General features: G+C 42.9%; 1 protein-coding gene across 6 annotated transcripts; it reads left to right on the plus strand.

Moving 5' to 3' along the window:
* The first annotated feature begins 4743 nt into the window (after positions 1-4743).
* Positions 4744-16127, plus strand: RNF146 (ring finger protein 146). 6 transcript variants are annotated; one of them, XM_076333548.1, is made up of 3 exons: positions 4744-4814; positions 10580-10736; positions 14369-16127. In XM_076333548.1, exon 3 carries the CDS (start codon positions 14370-14372, stop codon positions 15426-15428), a length of 1059 nt encoding a protein of 352 aa, XP_076189663.1. In that variant the 5' UTR covers positions 4744-4814; positions 10580-10736; position 14369; the 3' UTR covers positions 15429-16127. The 6 variants fall into 6 exon arrangements, with proteins under 6 accessions (XP_076189663.1, XP_076189668.1, XP_076189664.1 ...); XM_076333549.1 differs by having other exon boundaries at positions 4757-4830; XM_076333551.1 differs by lacking the exon at positions 4744-4814 and adding an exon at positions 5387-5489.
* The last annotated feature ends 4984 nt before the right edge of the window (positions 16128-21111 follow it).

Below are 21111 nucleotides of genomic sequence, written 5' to 3' on the forward strand. Positions count from 1 at the left end.
AAAAAGCAACTTTAGTTGTCAGGAATAGCTTTGCATGCATTTCTTCTGTAAGCCAGAGTCTGGTCAGTGCAACAGCTGGATCAGGAGAGACAGCAGCACCTATACTCTATCAAAGTTTTTTTTAAGAGCTCAGCTTCCCTACAGTTACCATATACCATCTAGTGATACAAAAGGAAATTGCAATTTCTATTTCATTATTCTTTAAATGAAAGATGAAGATAGCAACAACATATTTTTGATATTTTGCTTTCCTTCCACTAAATAAAATGCAGTCTTGAGTGTGCTATCTCCTCTCTGCGATTAACAGTTTTTCCATCTATCAAGAATCTTGTGACTTCGGCTAGTTTTCAAGAAGATTTAATTTCTGAAGATGTACGATTATACAAGAATCTCAGCTTCAATAAAGTTAAACCAAAGTCTGCCTTATAGCTACAGAACTGCATTCTATATGTAGTTATAAGTCCTACAGGTGTAAAACTCGGAGGCCGAATTTAAAAGAAACCCAAAATCTAAGCTTGTAATTTTTGTAAACTTCATTATTTTGAAGATCCCAAATAATATTTTTTTTTTTAAATGAGGTTAATATGTCCTGTTGATGGGGAGGAAGTCAAAGAGAAAGAGATCCTAGTGGTCTTGAGACTAAGGCACAAGATTCGCTACTGGGAAAAGTAGGCTTTAATCCTGGAAACTCTCCACCTGGAAAACGAAAAGATTTAAACACACTGTATTGTAAGGCAGCGACTGTTTTGTGGTGGTTTTTTTCTGCTTGTCTGCATCACCATATGGATGACTTCAATTCAACAGCAACATACACTGTCATATGATTCTGACAGCTGGGATAATGGAACAAGTTAATTTTTACTTATTGGCAGAAGAAAATTTTACCTTGTCTGCCAACTGGGGCAATAAATTAAATTTGTTTTGTGGAATTTTGTGGAATTTTGTGTGGAATTTTTTACTGCCACTAAATGAAAGCAAAACAACCAGGATCTCTCCCTGGGAGTTCAGAGACAGAATGGGTACAGATCCAGCAAAAGGCAGACTGAGAGAACTGAGAAAGAGAACTCGCCCTCAGCTCCTCTTCTCCTACTTCTCAGCATCATTCAACTTTGTTTTTAAAACACAATGGGATTGTTCTTATGACTAACCAACACATTCCTTCCAAAACTGTTAAGTAACCGTTTATTTGGCAGAGGTTGCTACATATCTAGATGATGTAACCAAAATACAGAAATTGTATGAGGTACAGTAGTTGGATTTTCAGACGCCGATTCAGGCCTTCACACTTTGTTCTGCATCTGCAAGTAGTGACTAGAAATCAGTCTAGCTACAGTGCAGCAGAACTGTAAGTGTAGATTGCTGAGACAGACGTGAAGCTCAACAATTTCCAGTCAGTCAAAAGGAAAAACCACTTGCAAACCCAAGACTAGGCTTCGGACTCCCGTCGATCAACTTACCTTTCGTACATCACTGGAACAACTGCAACTGCATTTCAAGGGAGTCGAAGGAGTGTCATTTTGTCTCACCGACACCGTTTTGGGCACTGCTCTTACACTATCTGCCTGGCTGTAGAGAGCCAGGACTGCCGGCTGCCAGGGCCAGAGAATGAGGGAGGCAGCGTGATGTTGGCTGCACACTGCCAGAGGAGTCCCTGGCTAGCCCAGCTGGCTGTCAGGCCGCTCTGCACTGTGAGCACGCTTAAAACACTTGTAGCACAAGGGACAAGCTTGTGTCTATACACATCATTTTTAAAAAGAAATAATTCTGGAAAATTTGTGTGTCTTAGTCTTCAATGACGGTAAAAAACTTCTCACTGTAATGAAAATGGTAGTGTAAGATGGGGATCCCATGTTCTACAACAGCTTAGAGGAAGTGATAAGCAACAAGGGTTCATGGAACAAATGTGTCTCTGAAACAAAATCAGGATTTGTGTTTAATATATTTACACTTTGGAACTCAATCCTCAGCCCCTCCTCTGGCTGTCAGCACAGACGAGCCAAGGGCTTCCACTGGAGCGGCACATTGCTGACTTTACACCTTCTCTGTTCGGTACAGAGGGTTTGTTGAAGGTGCAGGAGTGTGGAAAGGGCATGATACCATACGTCATTTGCTCCTTTACTGCTAGCGTAACTTGCAGCAGTTCTGAGGGTCTCCACGCTAACTCCCCAAACTGCTTTGATATAAACTGACTCAAAACCACAGCAGAATGAAACTGGTGTTCTCCCCTCTCTCCTTAAGTGCGCCAAGTGCAGCAAGGATTGAGCTCTTGGTGAATATAAGACGTTGGCATATCTGCAAAGGTTTATATAGTATCACATACATTTGAAGCAGAAAAAATGCTTTATAAATAGAAACACTGAAATATGATTAATAATTCTCCATTGTCAAAGCATCAGCAAAATATTAATGGTGGGACTGTAGACACTTAACAGGGGAAGTGGTGTCTTTTAAGGATTAGTCTGGTGAATCTTTACTTTTCAATCCACTGTATTCACTAATAATTTAGTGGCAAGCATCAATCAGACATAAATTCCAGATTGATGACTTTGTAGACAACAGTAAAAACAAACAAGGAGGGACATAGGAGAGAACAGAACTGTGAAGCAAGCAGAGGTAGAAAAGATATAAATGAGGTAGTTTCAATTATAACAGACAGGTATAAACTAATACGCGTAAAGGAAGTCATCATTGGAATAGATAGGATGCGTTCATGCCAAAAGCAGAAACACACAAAAAAAGATATGTAAGTAACACCCATTCTGACTGAAATAAGAGCTGGTAATAAGGATCGATAATAGCGTAGGTAACATTTTAGAAGGTATAATCTTACTAGAACTTAAGCACATCATTTCCGATCCCCTTATTCCAATCTTTTCAACTAGATACCTTTGTGCTCCTTATTTATTTAGTCCAGTAAGGTGCAATGCATTTAATTCTTTGGTTACTAGCTTTGGCACTATCTGATATTCCCTTTAACTGCCATGCTTGCTCCATAACTCATGGAGCGTAAAATAAAATCTTGCATTCACTAGTGCATTTTCTCAGTCGACCTGCAGCTGCAGTGAACAGTCACAAACCTATCCCCACACAGCCATGGACTTCCTTTTTACCAAGTACGTTTCTCCAAGGTGCTGCTTCTCTTACGAAGCTGCACGCATTGAGAGTATCTTTGCTCGAACTCTTTAGATCCCTTCAGAGCCCAGGCCTGCTTTCCTTTTTTAGGTCAGATTCTAACCGAAACCGACAGGAGTTTGGCCTCGATAGCTTCCACAGGATCGAGGTCTGGTTCAGTAAAGGATTAAGCCTATTGTTGCTGAATACACGCTGCCAGTAAGGGACCCCTCCTTCTCTCTAATCTCTGTTCTTTGACTCAGCCTCACACAGACCTCTTTAAATAGCAGTATAGGTTGCCACGTAAGTATGTCCTTGGATGCAATCATGTCATATTCGTTAAAACCAGTGCTAATTAAGGGTAGGCTCTTCTAGACTTTTAGAAAAACTCAGTGGTTTAACCAAATGCATCTGGTTTAGTATTCCTGATTACGTTTAGAGTTTAGTATTCCTAGATTTTTGATCTTTTAGTGTTCTCTGATGCTTGTGATTTCTGGGTATTAAAATACCAAAAAGAGCGGCCAACTACCTCTAGGTCTATCAAGCCCTTGAGTAGACAGTTTGCACCTTTAGTCATGTTGAAACCAATTTATCTTCCATTTATGTGCAATGAGTACCTGGACACTCAGCCCCTCTTCCCGCATCTAAATGCGTATCATTCCGGCTGATATGATGTGTGGATTATTGTTTCACACCCTGGTTTATCCAAGAATACGGCAGACCTTTCAATCGTTTCTGACAACAGCAGACAACTCAAGTCCCCTCCCTGTGCCCTGCCTCAAAGGGAGCAGCTCAAGCTTTGGGACAGTACGGTCCCCCGCAGCCACCCAAACGCGGCCAGACGGCGCACAGCGGCACAAGTCACTGCCCTGGTTAAGCTGGAGCTGCAACTTTGCCAGCCTGCCAAGCCGTTGAAATTTCCAGGCAAATGAGCTGCAGGATGTGCTCCTGGGAAGGCCAGCAACCCTTCGCGCCTCCCGCTGCATCTGCTCCCTGGCCTCGTCAGCCGGGACAGGCACAACCGCAACCTGCCTTCAGGTTAATCAAGCACGAGCAGCGCTGGTTTGTTTTTCCCCTGTGCTGTCACCAGCCCGGGCCACCAACGCCGCGACGCTTTAATGATGAACGCCGAAGCAGCACGCCTGTCTACTTTCGGAGCAAATCTCATGTAAATAAATACACGGAGGCTCCCACCGCTTCCAGACCTTTGCTCTCCGAGGGAGGGGGCTTCCACCTGGGCGGGGGAAGGGACGGCCAGGCCAGGGGGCAGGGCCGGGCCGGGCGCCCCCACCTCTCGACGCGCTCAGCCGTCTGGCGAGGCCCTCCCGCGCACCTCGCTGGCCTCACCACAGGACGCCCGGAGGGGCCGCCGTCCCCAGGCCACCGCCCCCTCCCCGTTGGCCCAGGGGCGGCCGGACTGCGGGCGGCGCTGGCCCCGCCGCCACGGCGCCGCCGCGGGGACGGGGCGAGCCGGTGTCACGCGGTGGCGTCACACGCGCGCGCACGCGGCCCTCCCCGCCGGTGAGCTCACCCCACCCCCTCCGGCTGCCCCTCCCCCTCCGTGGCGTCACAGTGGCGCGTTCGGCGCCCTCCCCGTCCCGCGCGTGACGTCGGCGCGTCCCGCTGTCCCGGCGGCGGGGCCGGAGGAGGCGGCAGGTGACGGCGGCGGCGGGCTGAGCGGCGCGAGCCGGCCGGCCCGGCGGGTGAGTGCCTGACCGAGTGAGTCCCTGGCGCGGCGCGGCGCGGCGCGGCGCGGGGCGGGGGGGAAGCCGCCACCAACGGCCGCTCCAACAGCGCCCCTCTGCCGCGGCCGCCCGGGGCCGGGGCCGGCGCTGCCCCCTCCTCCGCCGGCGGCGCTGCCCGCGGCGGGGAGCGGGCGGGCGGGCGGGCCGGGGTGGGGCGGGTGCCGAGGCCTCGCCGCGCGGGTGGGCGAGCAACACAGGCGAACAAAAGGCCGGCGAGCGGCGCGGAGCAGCGCGACGCGGGCCTGCCGCGGCGCCCCGGCCGCGCCGAGGGGCGGCCGCCGCGGCGGCGGGGAGCCGTGCCCGTTATTGTTTTGGCCGGGGGGGATCACCCGCCCCCGCCCCGCCCGCGGCGTCACGTGACGGGTGTTGGGGCCGCGGCGGCGCAGGGCGCTGCTGGCCGCCCCTGCTGCCCCGCCGGGGGGGGGCCTGCCCCCGCCCCGCGGCGCCGAGAGGCTGGGAGAGCCGGGACCGGGCTCCGCCGAGCCCGCGCCCCGCCGGCGGCGGCGAGCCCGACGATCCTTCCTGCGGGCCCCCGCCAGGTCCCCTCTGCCGGGCCGGGGCCCTCCTCCTGCCGTCGCTTCTGTGCCGGGGTTTGCCTCTTGAGGGAGGCGGCATCCCTCCGCCCGTGTAGGAGTACGTGCGCGCTGCGTGCCGGGTCGGGGCCCCGATTTCCAGGTTTCGTTTTGTTCGGTAGTAAAATAGGTCAGGAGCATTAGCTGCGGCGTCGTCACGCGTGGCAGAATCCCCTGACCAAACCAGCGCAGCGCTTTAATTCTCAGGCCGATGTGCAGAGCTTTAAATAACTGTGCCTCGTGTTGTCACTCGCCTTTCAAAATGTCATCGCTGTAGCTGGCTTGCTTTGATTACCGTAATGAGCTACGTGAGCCTAGAATGGAAGTCGTACAAACCGTCATAGGAGCACAGCACGAAGCACGTAAGAAGAAGTAACTGGTGTTTTTAATGGAAGCGCTTTTGTTTCTTTGTGCTTGAGGGTCTCGGCTCAAGTGTTTGGATTGCATCCCTTCAGAGTGTTAAAACGGGGACGTGAAAATAGGTCCGGCTTTTGGTGCAGTACGTCTTGCCACCACTGAAAAATTATTACAAAATGTTTAGTAAATACGAGTTTTTCATACGAACAAGATAATCAGAATGGTGAAATAGTTAAAACCAAATAAAAGTACATGTTTTTAAATCTTAGGATAACTTTTCTGTGATATGAACTAGAAATACTGTAGGTTTTGTTACTGGCGGTGTAGTATGCAAGTATACATTGAATAATTACAAGGAGGAGTAGGGAGCAGAGCTTTAAAATGTTTTGCTTTTGTCAGATTTGTAATGCTAAAAATACAGTCCTGCTACTTTGTTAGCTGCTGCCTCCGGACAGTGGGCTACTTAAAAATAGTTCTTAAAGCGTCTCTAAAAATGCACTACCAAAAATTACAGTTCGTAATAGTATTGAAGACCCAGTGAAATCTGAATATTGATCGTTTTGAGTAAATCTTAAATATTGAATGTTTGCAAGAAGTTGCTTTATAGCCTTGTGTGGTTAATATTGTGGTTTCTTTCCAAGTGAATCAAAGTACCAATTGTTTAAATTGCTATAATGCAGAATCTGTACTGAGTGAAAGAAAAAGTTCTGTTCTTCTTATTTCCTTCAAAATATACTGCATCAATTTAGATGTAATTGAATTGTTGTTTATTTAGAGAGCTGGAACTGCAGTATTTTTAAAGGCTATTGAACGGTGGACTCCTGGAATTGGTGGGGGAAAAGTTTTTATTAGAACTGATTTTTTTTTTTCTCTCTTCTGTGCATGTTAATCAAGTCTATATATATGAAGAGATGTTCCTGTACTTACTTTCTGTTTCTGAAGCATTGATAACTTCAGATGAACCTTTCTGCTTTGTTTTCCACACAGTATCATTTTGAGTGAGAAGCTAACACTTTGCTCTGTTAAATAAACTGAAATAGGATATACGCTCAAAATTCAAATTCAGTGCTCCAAGTAGCATAGGAGAACAACCTCATTTTGAATAAATATGTAGCAGTTCAATACCGAAATGGTTGACTGTTCTGCACTTGACTGTTCTTCTGTGATTCCGTTCCAAATGTACATATAAGGGTTGGGTTTTTATTAATGTGTAATAGCAAAGTATAAGGAATGACAGGCAACCTGAAGCAGTTCCTGAAGATATCCTAAGTTTAAGAAACAGATACAGAAAAGTAGGTAAGAACAGGAAACAGCGAGGTTATTTATCTGTTGCGCTATCCAGTGCCCAGGGACAGTTTCAAAAATACCTGATAGGCTCAGTACCTTGAGCTGATACTCAACTATTGACAGTAGCAGCAGACCTTCAGACAGGAGAGTGATTTTTCCTATTTAAAAACCCAGCCACCTTCCTTCTTTCTTCCCACAGCGTTTGGCTTGTGGTGACTTGTAGGGAAGGGCGGGAATCCGGGGTTCTTTTTCCCTCCTGCCCCCCCAATAACTGAGTTACGAGTTAGGGAGCTTGATGGAAGGTCCAAGTATTTAATTACAGAAGAGCATTTACTCTTTCAAAGTAATGCTGTAGTTGTTGAGTTTTCAACCTATGCGGGGTGGGGGGGGGGGAATGATGAATTTGTGATAGCTACTTCAGAGTAATCTGTACAGAGTTGCAGAATTTGTGAGATCATCTGTCATTTGAAGAAGGACTCAAATAATAGTCTTTGGCTGGTTTGGTTAGAAGCTGGTGTTAGTTGAATTTACCAACAGTTTATGCTTGCTTATTTTTAAAAAGCTAAGCTTTTACTTACAGAAAAGACTTCTTAAGACTGTAGGTAACGCTTCATTGACGTTTAGGAGCTGGCTACTTAAATATGTAAGTTTCTGGGATTTTTTTATTGTTGCTTTTTTTTTTCCAAAGAAATAGAAAAGTGGAAGAAATTGGGTCTGATAGTTTACTGGGAATCCAATGGGCACAGTTGACTGAACTGACAAGAAATTACTTAATTCCATCTTGGTCTAGTAAAAGCTTGACATTTTTCTTAAGGAGAACCTGAAGTCATTTTTGAGAAGGTCTGGTAGGAAGTCCACCACTTCAACATTTTAAAGTTGCGTAGAAGAAGCAGATGTGACTTCTCCCAGCAAGCATCCTGAGAGACTTTCATGGGGACAAAGAGAGCGGTTACATGCTGACGGAGCCTCAGTTTGGGAGGGGATGTTGCCCAATTTACATTCTTGCTCCTCATCAGTAGGATTGTCCTTCATCTGTTGCATGTTGAATGAAAGTTTCAAAATCAGTGTGTGATAGCATGCATGGATTACTAAATGCACATGAGCGTGCAGAAGGAAGGGATACTTGCAGGTTGCTGCAGATAGCATAACTCCTCATACTGCATGCTTTTCTAGCATAGAAAATTAATTGCTAAGTATAGAACAGAGCTCTTACCCACTTGACTTTAAAGGAGGAGTCGTTGTCCAGGAAAGGGGGGGGAGTGTAACCACAAGTGTCTTTTATCCTGTTTAGTAAAATTTTCAAGACTGGCTTATTAAATAAATAACAATGTCATGAAATGTAGAGGTTACCTGAAGTCAGTTTGTGAACTAGTTCTTTTTAAGAGCTATGCAGCAATTAGAAAGTTGCCTTACCATAATCCTATAATTACGCCCTAAGTGGATTCTTCTAGGTGTAATTACATACCTTGAATATGTGCATGCATTTTTATTTCCTAAGAAATCTGCCAGAACTGACCCAACCTTTTTCTGCCATCTCCACATAACATTTGGTTTTATGATGTGCTGCCTCTAATAGTGGATTGCGAGAGGTAGTGGATTGCAAGAGGTAGTAGATAAAAGGCTTCAAGTGATACCTAGAGAAGTAATAGAAAGCCAGCTCCTAAGATGAAGGACTGAACACCACACCCACAGCATCAAGCTTGTTGCAACTGTCTGTTTGATCATAGCAAACATAGTATCTTGTGTGAGTGGATTAGTAGAGCCGAAATTTCAATGCGATTGCAGCTCTTGGTTTCAGATTGATGTGTGAAGGAAGGGGAAGCTGCTAGAACGATGAGGGGAGAAAAAGGTGTGGATAGGCTTATTAATTTTTCCATTTTTCCTTAGGAGCTCTTTCTAAAAATAGCTGCACGGAATGTTACATGGAGCTCAGCTATAAAGAAAATAACATAGTTGAGTAATCTGTCTCATACTGAAGTCATTTGAACATTTCACTCTGATGTTATTAATGATAAATGTTCGATCATTTGATGAAGGACTATAGTACAGAATACTATAATACTAAATGCTCCATGTTCTTTCAGGGATTTATCACTCCTTGGCTTTGCTCAACTCTGTACATGTCTGATCTGCACTGTTTTTATACTGAAATGATTCCTTCCTTGAGCAAATTGAAATACAAGATGTGATATTCTCAGGTCTGCTTCATATCATGCCTATATGTAAAGTTTTGCAGCAACTGGAAATTGTAGTTCAAAATGGTTAAGAATCATCTTGAAAGCTACAGCCCAGAAGGAGGATGTAACTCTATGGCTCATCAGTCTTTTTACAGAGGATTCCCAAATACTTTCTGTAACTAAGGGTGGCTCTTTTAGGTTAAGACCTTCCTGTTTAGGGTGTGAGAATGTGACAGTGAAATCTTGATGGTCCCCCTGCCCTCTCTGAGTTTGCAGATTCCTGCTTCCCTGCTGTAGAGTTATTTGGGTATTTGTTAGACACTTACTGGTTTCCAGTGATTATTACATATTTGTGAAATGACTTAGCTCAGATTCTGATTGGTGACATATGCAAAATGTATTGTGACTGCCATACTTGCTAGCCTGGAGAGGGGTATATTACCTCAGAGGTGTGGAGGCTGAGTTGCATCCTTGTCCTCTTTTTCAGAGATTGCATGCACTCATTCGATGAATGAACCTCGGAGCCCTTCAGCGCTTTATAAAGAAATAAAGGAAGATCCTAATTAATACTTTTTTTGTTTACCTTGTTAAGTATCAAATCTAGGTCATAGAGTTTGTTTATAAGCTAGTATGAGGACATACATACGTAGATCTATGAAGAAAAAAAGTGCTGAACGGTTCTGAGGTTCATTCATGAAATGAATGCATGTGATCTCTGAAAAAGAGGACAAGGATGCAAGGCTCTGAGCTACAGACTGCTTGAAATATGGAGAGGACCTAGGGGAAATCAGCTGTTCGCATGCACTGTTTTCTCCTGAAGCATCTGATAACTAGTCCCTGTTAAGAGACAAGATACAAGCCTAGACAGTCCTTTGGAACGGCATGATACGGATAGTTTTATAAACAGGTTTAGGAAGGCGTTGTGACTTTTTACGCTCTCTGAAAATAAGGAGTCCTTTATTAGAGGTTAAATTTGCATAAACATAACATGCTTCTAACTTTGGTCTTGTTTCTCCTTTTGTGTACATGGTCACTTTTATGGAAATGAGCCATTAACTTATTATAGTTAAAGATAATTGCCTTTTATAATACTTTAGAAAAAGATAATTTGCTTAAGTCAGACATGAAAATAATTGACATCAAAACTGTGCGCCAAAATTGATTATTGCAAAAAATAAAACAGAAGTCTGATATTTTTATTGAAAATAGCCTGCATCAGGTAAATGAAAGCGTAGTAATTTCTTTTCTGTAACAGGACCATGGCATTGTATTTTGCTTGCTCATACCTCTGTACAGCATTGTAATGGTGATATTATCTGCTTTCCATTAGTTTGCAGAGAAGCTGAAACACGGTAGTGTACCGTTGGGCAGGACAAGTAAGGAATGAGCCAGCCTTGGGAAAGAGGACCTGCCATCCTAGCTGGAGACATCTGAAGAGAGGACATTTTAGTCTTGTGGCATGCTTCAGTAGAAATTATTCAGAAAAAGTAAGCTGTTGTTTTTGTTTTGTTAATGGACTTACACGTGTCAGCTCCTTGACAGACTGCTTAGTTGCAGTTAGAATTTGACCTGGAGTTTGAAAATTAACTCAGTTTTGAGGTGGTTTTGTGGGAATTTACTTTTTTTTTCCAATGGAGTCCTAGAAGGCCTGGGGTCTTTTCATACAGTTTTTATACATCACCTCTTCCATACTTTGTGTGTTGATGAAGGTGCTCTAGGCTGTGCACCCTAAGCTTACAAATTAAATATATGTTTTAATATTAAAAATAAAAAAACCACCACAAAAGGACAATAGAGAGGTGGGATCTGACAAGATTGTGGACTAGCTCCTTCTCAGTTGGCTTTAGGCTGTGTTTATGTTAAAATGCAGTGTTCAGATGCTTATTGTTCCCTTATTTATACCTGAATTGAGGATCTAAATACTTCAAATAAAATTATTTTTAGAACTTGTCCTTGAGTTTGATTAATTTTTAGCCTCAGTATTCAATAACGTAATTTTCCCTCTTGCCAGGAGTGACTTAAGGGAACCCAACCCTCCCCAAAAGAGCTTTACTGTTTGATAACAGTTCTAATATGAAGCCTGTTTTGATTAAACCTTGTTATAAAATATTACTCTTCATTTCAGGAAAAATTCTCTGTGGTCAGTTTTGTTTAGTTCTTAATACCATGAAGCTGCAATGAAAGTGCTTCCACAGCCATAACGTAGCAGAATAGCAGTCCTAGATGTTTTTCCTCCTTTCTGAAGGATTACCTCTTCAATATAAACGTAGATGTACATCCTCATACCAGCTTATAAACAAATTCTATGACCTAGATTTGATTTAAAAGGTAAACAAAAAAGGATTAATTAGGATCTTCCTTTAAAAACAAAAAGTGAGACAGCATCAGTTTAGTTGATATGAATCTTCAAGTGCATAATTGTCGTGCATTCTGAGCACATGCAACTGCAGTTGCGCTTATCTTTTAAGAGTTTATGTTGCTGGGTAGCACTTGCTTAGAGATAAGAGTTTACTCCTCCAGCTGTACGCATTTTACACGTAACATTTTCCTCTGAGTCATTAAAAATCACTCAGGAATTTCAAGATAAGGCATTTACTCCTTTCTTTTCGTAAACTGCATTATTGTCTTTATCTAGTAAGGAATCAAAGAACCCTCAAATTAACGGGTGACCTGTTGAGCACAGTTCAAATGTTAGCATTTTTGTGCTTTCAGTGAACAGGTGAGAACTTCCACTCTGCTTTTAGTTTACTAATAAGTTAGCTTATGGTATCAGAATTTGATTTGTCAAAATGCATTGCATTTTTAATCCCAGCATTTCATTTTAATCCCCTCCAAAATCTTAATTATGATACGCGACTTGTATAGAAGTTACTTATCTACAGGTTGTTTTAATCTTTTCTTTGACTCTGAAAAGGATAACCTTATAAAGTGTATTCAGGAAGAAGCAGCCTGTTGTAAAACTGTAGCGTGGAAGTAAAAATCTCTGCTGCTGTGCCTTTTTGCACAGTAGTATCTCATTATGGGAGCACTTGAAAATTCAGATCCTTTACCTCAGCCACGGTTAGTGCAAATTAATCAATACATGGATTTCTATTTCAGCTCTTCTGTTGTGAGATACTGGTTGAGTTGCATTCATGGGTATTCTGAAATCTCAATAGCTTTTCTTCCCCCCTTTTTCTAATCAGTTTCTCATTATAAAACCCTAGTTTTGGTGTAAAATTCTGTTGCAAAATATAACCTCAAAAGTGTGAGGCTCCCAGAAAGCAAATTGTTCACAACATTGTTAGCATGGATCTCACAGATAGATGTATACTGTACAGTAAAAAGACAGTTACTAGGTGGTAGGTAATGCTGTGTCTGTATCTGGCATGCCGATTTAAGAAATAGCATGCAGATTTGTCTTTAATCTCGGAGAAGGAAATTCAGATAGGAAACTGAAACATAGGTGGATACAATTATGTGCTACTTTGGGAAAAAATATTTGAGCTGTAGAGCTTTTAAAAGAGTGATTTGATAAAAAATGGATTAAAGAGGCATTGGTCTTTCGAGAGGAAATTATAGTGATAGAAGGGAACAGACAGCATACAGAAATACATTTTAAGTAAACAGCACTTAATACATTATTGTAAAGATAAATACAGATACTGAAGCATAAATCTTTTTTTAATCCCAGCATGTGTTCATAAGATGTTTAAAGCGGTGGAGGCTTTTACAGTAACACTAGGCGTTTTCTCTTGAGGTAACACATTCTGCTAGAAATGTTTATAACACTAGAACAGGCCGTCCAGGGAGCCTGTGGTATCTCCATCCTTGCAGGTTTCAAAAAGAACTCGGCTAGACAAAGCCACGGCTGATCTGATACAGTATTGGTGGTAGTGCCATGTGGAGCAGGAGACTGGACTACGTGACCTCTAAAGGTCCCTTTTGGCCCACATGCCTGTGATAGTTTTGCATGAAGTATTCCTAGCTGCTTGTACCACAAAGACTAGTTTCACTGAAAGGCTGGTTTGCTGAATATCAGCCTCAAAGTTCCTTGGGGATTTAAATGAAAAAAGGCACCTTTTTAGGCCCCATCCCCCAAAGCCCATTCTTCTCTCTCATTTGATATCTGGTGTTTGGTTTTGATTGCTAATAAATAAAAGGAAAGTTACCATGAAACAGACTGTGAAAGATTGCCATGGCAAAAATGTAGTTGAAAGGCATTTGCATATTTAGGCTAGAATTTTTCAACTACTGAAATCCTACACAATGCCAAAGTGACACAGTTTTGCATTCCCTGCTCTCTTACAGTTGGTTACAAAATCATCTTTAATGACAGGAGTAAGATATGGCCAGAGAAGGTAGAGGCAATGGCTTCACAAACCAATCAAATCGTGGCTGTGTGTCTTCTGTGATATGCTGCTCCTGCTGGGCTGCAGTGATTCCTTTTGCGATGCACTTAGCTATATCAGCGTGTTCACTTGATATTTAGGAAAAAGGAATCTGGGGTATCTTTTGAAAAAGCCACCTCAGTTTTCAAATCTGGTTCTTTCTGCAGCCCTGTGGTTGTTCTGAGCCCAGTTCGAGGGATGGTATACCGTGGTGCATGGGGACTAAGAATCAGAGTGGGGGAATACTTCAACCATGTGCTGCTGCCAGGCATACTTTCTACTGTGGAAACCTAGTCTGAGGTACTGTTCAGGCAATCCCTTAATCAAATGGATGATCACCAGTGCTGTGAAGAGAGATTGTTTTAAGTTCAGTGTTTGCAGCTAGATCACCTCTTGAGGAAAGAATCATAGCTACTGACTGGAGGTTCATTAATCAACACTGCTTCAGAGAAAGAACAGAGGAAATTCCAAAACTTGTTTTCTAACTTGGCATGAGAATGTGCTGAAAATGAAACAGAGAAAGACTGGTGATCAGCAAAAGAAATTCTCCCAGTACTTGATTTAGTCTGTCAGCTCAGGAAAGAGAATGTTAACTTGTCAGTTTCTTTGAGTTGAGCTTCATAAATGATAACTTACTTTAATTTAAGGTAAGCATCTCATTCTGTGGATGTTGAGGTCAAAGGTGATGTAAGGTGCCAGTTTAGGTTGACACAATAAACTGATTTAAATCTATCTTTGATCCTCTGCAGGATGGCTGGCTGTGGCGAAATAGATCATTCGATCAACATGCTTCCCACAAACAGGAAGACAAATGAGCCGTGTGCTAACGCAGCACCTTCCCTGACAGTCCCCGAATGTGCTATCTGTCTGCAAACATGTGTCCATCCAGTGAGTCTGCCTTGTAAACACGTTTTCTGCTATTTGTGTGTGAAGGGAGCTTCTTGGCTTGGGAAACGATGTGCGCTCTGCCGGCAGGAGATTCCGGAGGATTTTCTTGACAAGCCAACCTTATTGTCACCAGAAGAACTCAAAGCGGCAAGCAGAGGCAATGGAGAATATGCTTGGTACTATGAAGGTAGAAATGGTTGGTGGCAGTATGATGAACGTACCAGCAGAGAGCTGGAAGATGCCTTTTCCAAGGGTAAAAAGAGCACTGAAATGCTAATCGCTGGGTTTTTATACGTAGCAGATCTTGAAAATATGGTTCAGTACAGGAGAAATGAGCACGGACGCCGCAGAAAAATAAAACGGGACATAATAGATATACCAAAGAAGGGAGTGGCTGGGCTGAGGTTGGACTGTGACGCTAACACTGTCAACCTGGCAAGAGAGAGCTCCGCTGACGGCGCAGACAGCACACCGACTCCGGGGGCTGCAGCTGTGCAGCCTTTAGCATCCATTTCTGCTAGGCCCCCGCCGTCACTAGATGGTCAGCTGATGAGTCCTTCAACGCCATCACCTGATGCAAGCAATTCTCTAGAGAACTCTTTTGCCCACTTGCAAATAAACGGAGACAGTATGGCTGAAAGGAGTCATAGGGGAGAGGGAGAAGAAGACCACGAATCATCACCTTCTGGTAGGGTGCCAGCCCCCGACACCTCTGTTGAGGAGACCGAATCGGATGCTAGCAGCGACAGCGAGGATGTGTCTGCCCACCTTCAGCAACGCCCGTCCTCTGGCCAGCAGAGACACTTGAATGCAAGCGCGAGCCAGTCAGGAGTGGATAGACCAGTGGCAGGGGGCGGGGTGGTAAACGCAAGTGTAAGATCTAGAAGGCCAGATGGACAGTGCACAGTCACTGAAGTTTAAATCTAGAGCCATGCGATTAAACTCAGTCCTTTACCTGTAAATTTTCTGTCCACATTGGCATTGCACTCAAACCTAGCGGTGTGTTTGGTGGGAGGGTGGGGTGAAGGGGAGAAACCGATTTGGCCCGCTTAACTTCAGTCTCTTAACATGTCTCAGCTGGAAGATTCTAACTGTAGGAAACTGGGTTGTCCTGTTAATGGTTTGAAAGCTGCTTAGCAATACCCAGTTTTCTTGAAAATGTCTTGTGTTTATTTCGTAGCATTTTCCCCTTGGAGATACTCGATCCCTTTTTGGCCAATGTATATCTACTGTACAACTTGAATTGTCTTCATTATCTGACTGTTGCATTAAGTGTCTTACTACTTTCTGCATGGATTGATGTATGAAAAGAACACTAAAGCAATGTGGGAGCAGGCAAGATGTTGGGTGTGAGCAGGATGCTTATTTAATGTGAGAAAATAGATGTGAGTTTGGAGTTAAAATGTGTTTTTACTAGACAAGAGCAATCATTTACCTTCCTTCAATGGAAATGTAAAAATGCTGTTAACTTTTGTTGCAAATTCTTACCTATACGCTCTTCATGACATTTTCACTGGCTTTGCCATCTAGTCCTTGTAGTTTTGTTTTTGAGGTCTTTCTTGATCTGTCTTGTTTTTGTTACGGAATTTATAATTTAATAAAACTACATTTTACCAGTAACAGTCTTAGCTACGTCTCCAGTTTAATTGAACTTCACTGGAGGAACTTTAAAGAAAACTATCATAAAACAGCTTCCTGTGTTTGCCAAAAGGGAGGACTGGCTCTGAGCGGTATCTTGAAGTTCTTGCGTCCCTGACTGGCTGTCTCTCAAACACACCACTAGGAGTATGTCTTTCTAATGAAAAATCATGACTTGCAGGCTTAGTGCTCACACAGGCTTAACACTCACTTCTCATCTAAAGAGCTGATCAACTCACTTCACTGTTATGGTGGGCAGAAGTATCACACAGAGCCTTATTTTAAGAGCAGAAATGTTGAAATAAAAGAGCGTAAGTTACCAAACTTGACCCTGTCACAAAGAACACGGATGTTAAGGACTATTTTGCTGTTTATCTGTTCTTCATAGCAAAGCTAGTGGCAGCACAGAAGAGGTAGTTTTGTGCTTGTATTAGAAATGCATCTCCTAGATTGCTACAAACTGACTTCTGTGTACTAGAGTAGGTTAGAAGCCAGATTTCGAAAAGCACAGCTTGTCCTTTCTGTCTGTGGCAGTTGTTTTACATTTTTTCAAATTGAGAAATGGCATCAGTTGACTCTCGACTTGATCTTTAAAATAAAGCTAAATAAACTCCCATTCTTAGTACATGTATCCCTGAATAGAAAGGGACAGGAGCTGATACATAGGTACTACACATCTTCAGACAAAAGTTGCTGTAGGCGAACAACCATTTGAAGGGAATTAAAAAGGCTGATTTTTAAAAATGGTAGATTTGAACTTCTAAAATGTTCTCCTTACTGTAATGATGGCTGACGTGTCTAATCGTGGGCAAAGCTGTGCCAGCCCTCCAGTTTGTTTCCTCTGCCCACAGGTGAGATCAGTGGGTCAGTGAACAAAGAAAAGTGCAGAGGAAACTAGGACGGAATAAGGAGGATTTCCTCCTTTCTCAGCTAGGAATGGATGCTCTTGATCGGATTTTTACAATCACCTTCCAGTTCTCTAAGGAAATAAGCCAGTAACGTGGACTTCAGAAGGAAAGAGGATGGAATGTTTTTTCTCCTATTTGTTAGTTGCCAGCTGCCTTACTTCTCTGTTGAGTTAGCACGCAGTGGCTCTCATCAAAGTCTGACTTTGTGCTGCAAAAACCTTCGGTAAGAACACTTCTGCTACGTGCACGCATTTTACTTCATGTGAGGGTATGTACTGTTGAAGGAAGCAAGAAGCAAAATACAAGAACTTGACTTGCTATATACTTAATTTCAGGATTTTCAGCCCAAACAGTCTACAAATAATTTTATCAGTGATTATCCTTGGGGGTTCTTGACCAAAGTAGAGAGGCAGACCTCTGTTAAGGCAAACACCTGTGATGCTGCTTTTGGCTCCTGCTGGCTGACTGCAGCTGTGAAGTACTAAAATTAGTTAAAGTAAGGCTGGTCAGAGCTTAATAGCCAATCATCAGAGTGGGAAATGCACTCCCCAGATCAAGCTAGGAAAAAGTAGTAACCCATAATTCCCATCTTACATTTAAACTATGACCTTCAGTAGGAGACATGTTCTCTGTCAATTTTAGCTAAGCCACAGCCACACTGCATTATGTGGTTTTCTGTAGCTCCATACATTAAGTGATTTTCAATTTGTAAAGCATAGCTAGAGAAATGCACAGTGGAGCAGAATGGAAAGGAAAAAGGAAATTAATATAGTATAAAATCTACCACATCTCTTCATTTCCAGGAGAACAGATAACCACAGATACAGGAATCCTATGTCATGGTAAAAAAACAATCACATAATGAACCAAGCATTCAACAAGAAGGCCTAGCTTACCTAGATTGCCCATTTGGCAAGTATATCCAGCAGCAAATATGATAAAGTATCTGTATTGCTAAAAGTGATCTCCAGTATCCAACCTTTAAATGCTTGGCGCAGAATCCTCACCCCCAGTAAGCACTCGGGCTGTCCTGGTACACAGAGGCAAGGGAACAAGACGGGCATTTCACAATGTAATAGGAAACCTAGTTTGCTGAGGAGGGAGCTGGCAAACTAGCCCCTAGGAAATAAAAAAGCTAGCACGCCATTTGATTAGGAGACTGGGAGTATCAATTTTGAGGTTTCTAATTTATTTTGTGCATTTAGTGCTTGCTTGTTTTTAGGCCGTTTCCGAAGGGGAACAAAACCAGATGAATCTTGTAGTCTTTAATAATTGTAAAGAAAATATAAATGCTTATCAGCTGCTGGTTACAGGTATTTGTCACTTTGAGATGATAAGCAAGTATTCTGTGAAATAAAGCATTCAGGTTTGAAATTGGTAAAACGGGATTCCATTTCATCTTGCTCAGTCTGGAGCTCTCATGCTAGCACTCATGGTAATTTAGTTAAGCGGGTTTTCATATGAAGGGCTGTACTTGCTTTTAAAACAGAAAAGAAACCAGAGACTATGGTATTAGGCTGCACACAAAATCCTTGATCAAAACAAACACCTGTAATTATCTTCAGAATATCCCGTAGCTGTGTTTGGTATATTTGAGATTCCAACAGACCGGAGGACAAAATGAGTTTCTGTAACCTTTTCTGAAAGTGTCTTACTCAGTACTAGTTATTTATTTGTCCTGTTCTTAGAAGCAAACGTTGGCTTTTGATAGAAATTGGAGAGGATGGCTGGGGAAATGCATTTGCTGAAATGAGAAGGAAGCTCATTGTCTAACAAATCAAAATGGAAAGAGGTCCCCAATAGGTGTACATACCGAGTTTCACGTACTGGCAGCGCAGGTCTAGTTCAAAACGTGCAAGTAAAACGGATTCTGCTTTTCTGCTACAGTTTCCTCCCTTACAAATTTGTATCACCCAGTGCACAGGATACACTAATGAGCCTTACAGCCTGGCACCTGAAAAATAAATGATTCAAGGGTCTTGCTCAGGTTCTAAGCAATTTTCACACCCATTTTAAAAACATAATCACAGTATTAGTAATGGCAAATTTATCCTTGTTACTAGCAAAGACATAACCAGTTGCCCTTTAAAGCACAATTTTTTTGACTCACGACAATGTGATGGGCTATTGCTTCAAAAAATTGGATGAGTATGGACTGGAGCATGCTCTGAAGGTTCAGTGATGTTGGCAGGCTGGAATCCCTCACGAGTCTTGAGGAACTTAATGAAAAGCAGAACAGCTTCATTACTAAACAGTCAAGTACTGCCTGACTATATTAAAACATCTGTACTTCAGAAGTCATGGGTTTGAAGTCCTTTAGAGCACGGGAAAGAATCCAGCTGCACCAGGGACTAACAACTGAGCTATTGAATAAAAAGGGGGACGGGGGGAAGCGGGACAAACTAGATCACTACTATCTCCCCATATTCCCATTCCTGTCTCTTCTCTAACCTGGGAGTAAAAACTGAACTCTATTTTTGGGGAAGAGAGATTTGAAATCTTCCTCCAGCAGCAGCTTCAGGTGTGAAGGCAAACAGGCAGGATCAACAGGGCAGAGTAAGTTTGTTCCTTATTCTCCCTGAGGTGCCAGCTCAAAACCACATCCCTTTCTTCAGCATTTCTTTTGGTTGCTTCAGGCTATACACACTCCCCACTGTGAAAGCCATATAGTAAAACATCCCCAGCAGAGAACAGCATCTGCTGGAAAGCTTCAGAATCTTAACAGGCAATCCAGGCCTAATTCCCATCGTTGATCTGTCCCAAGATCCTCAAACATATGTACAGTTACCTCGCTGTCTAAAACTCAGGAATCCTGCCACACTGTAGAAATCGTAACATGGATTTCCATCCAAGGAATTGCCTCCTTTTCCTCAGGGAGCTTGTTCCATGTATCTAGAGTTAGTTATGCCTGGTCAGAGCAAGAATGCATGTCAGTGGCACGTAGCCCAAAGTTTCCTCCTTAACGTGCTCCCCTGGAGTACTTGGGTCCTGGGCTCAGATCTCAACCCCTGCTGGATTTAGAGACAAGTGCATCCTAACCAACAGTATAGGAAACTCTCAGTCATGGATATGTCTGCATGTTTTTGCTCTCACAGATGTTTCATTTTAAGAACCATCTGCCAAAGCAGGGACTCGGTGTCAGTTTCTAATTTCTAAAGGGAAAACCCTCCCCACTGAGTTATCTAATTACCTGCACAGTCACCGGCATGAAGTGGAGACCGAGTTCCAACTCTTCTGGTCAGCCCAAATATGCCCTACCAGTAAAAATACTCTGAAATAAGACATAGACAGATCCACATGCGTGTCTTTCCGGAATGCTGAAGTACTCAGACCACCCAGTCAGTCAAGGACATCCCATTTGGGGGCATGATACATCATGGCCTTCCAAGATTTCAGCTAGATTCTGTGTGAAGAATCGGGTCAGCAGCTTTGTGCTTGCTCAGCAGCACAGGTCCAGCCTATGGGATTGTGCGTATATGTATGTAGGTAGTTGGTTCCTCAAGCAGTGAGAAGACACCTAAATGCATTTAAAGACCTGAATGAGGTCCTTAAGTGAATGAGGGCTATAAGCTCCTCAGTAAGTTAGAGCTTCTCCTGGAAAAATCACTATGAAAATTGAAGTATCCTTGGACACTTCCTCAGCAATTATACAAAGAACTGACTGAAGACGAAAGCATAAAATATCATCTCACCAGTTATCATCCCTTCAAAGCTGCTTAAAGACACTGGTCTCATGTTGGGGAACTCATATTTTGCAGCTTTAGATGCACCTGTTCTGCAAATAGATAAACCTCGTATCTTTCAAGCAATTCATTTCCATACCAGTTAGAAAAACAAAATTGACTCCAAAGAAAATAATCTTCAGCCTCATTCCAAAAGAATTATAGTTCTATTCTCAGCACAGTATTTACCTTTACATACTAATTTCACTAATCTCCATTCAGTGGGTGATTAGGACAGTAAAGTATCTGCCGGGGATTTCTCTGTGGTTGCATACCAACTATGTCTGCCCAACTTGAACAACAGGAATGTTAATCACAATTTAAATGAACAAGTCC

The sequence above is a fragment of the Aptenodytes patagonicus genome, chromosome 3, assembly GCF_965638725.1.
Source record: "Aptenodytes patagonicus chromosome 3, bAptPat1.pri.cur, whole genome shotgun sequence".
Taxonomy (NCBI): Eukaryota; Metazoa; Chordata; class Aves; order Sphenisciformes; family Spheniscidae; genus Aptenodytes; species Aptenodytes patagonicus.

Coding starts and splice junctions, on each gene's coding strand:
- RNF146 (XM_076333547.1), top strand. CDS start 13,873: ATGTGCTGCTGCCAGGCATACTTTCTACTGTGGAAACCTAGTCTGAG. Junction 13,920..14,368: donor CTGTGGAAACCTAGTCTGAG/GTACTGTTCAGG, acceptor GATCCTCTGCAG/GATGGCTGGCTGTGGCGAAA.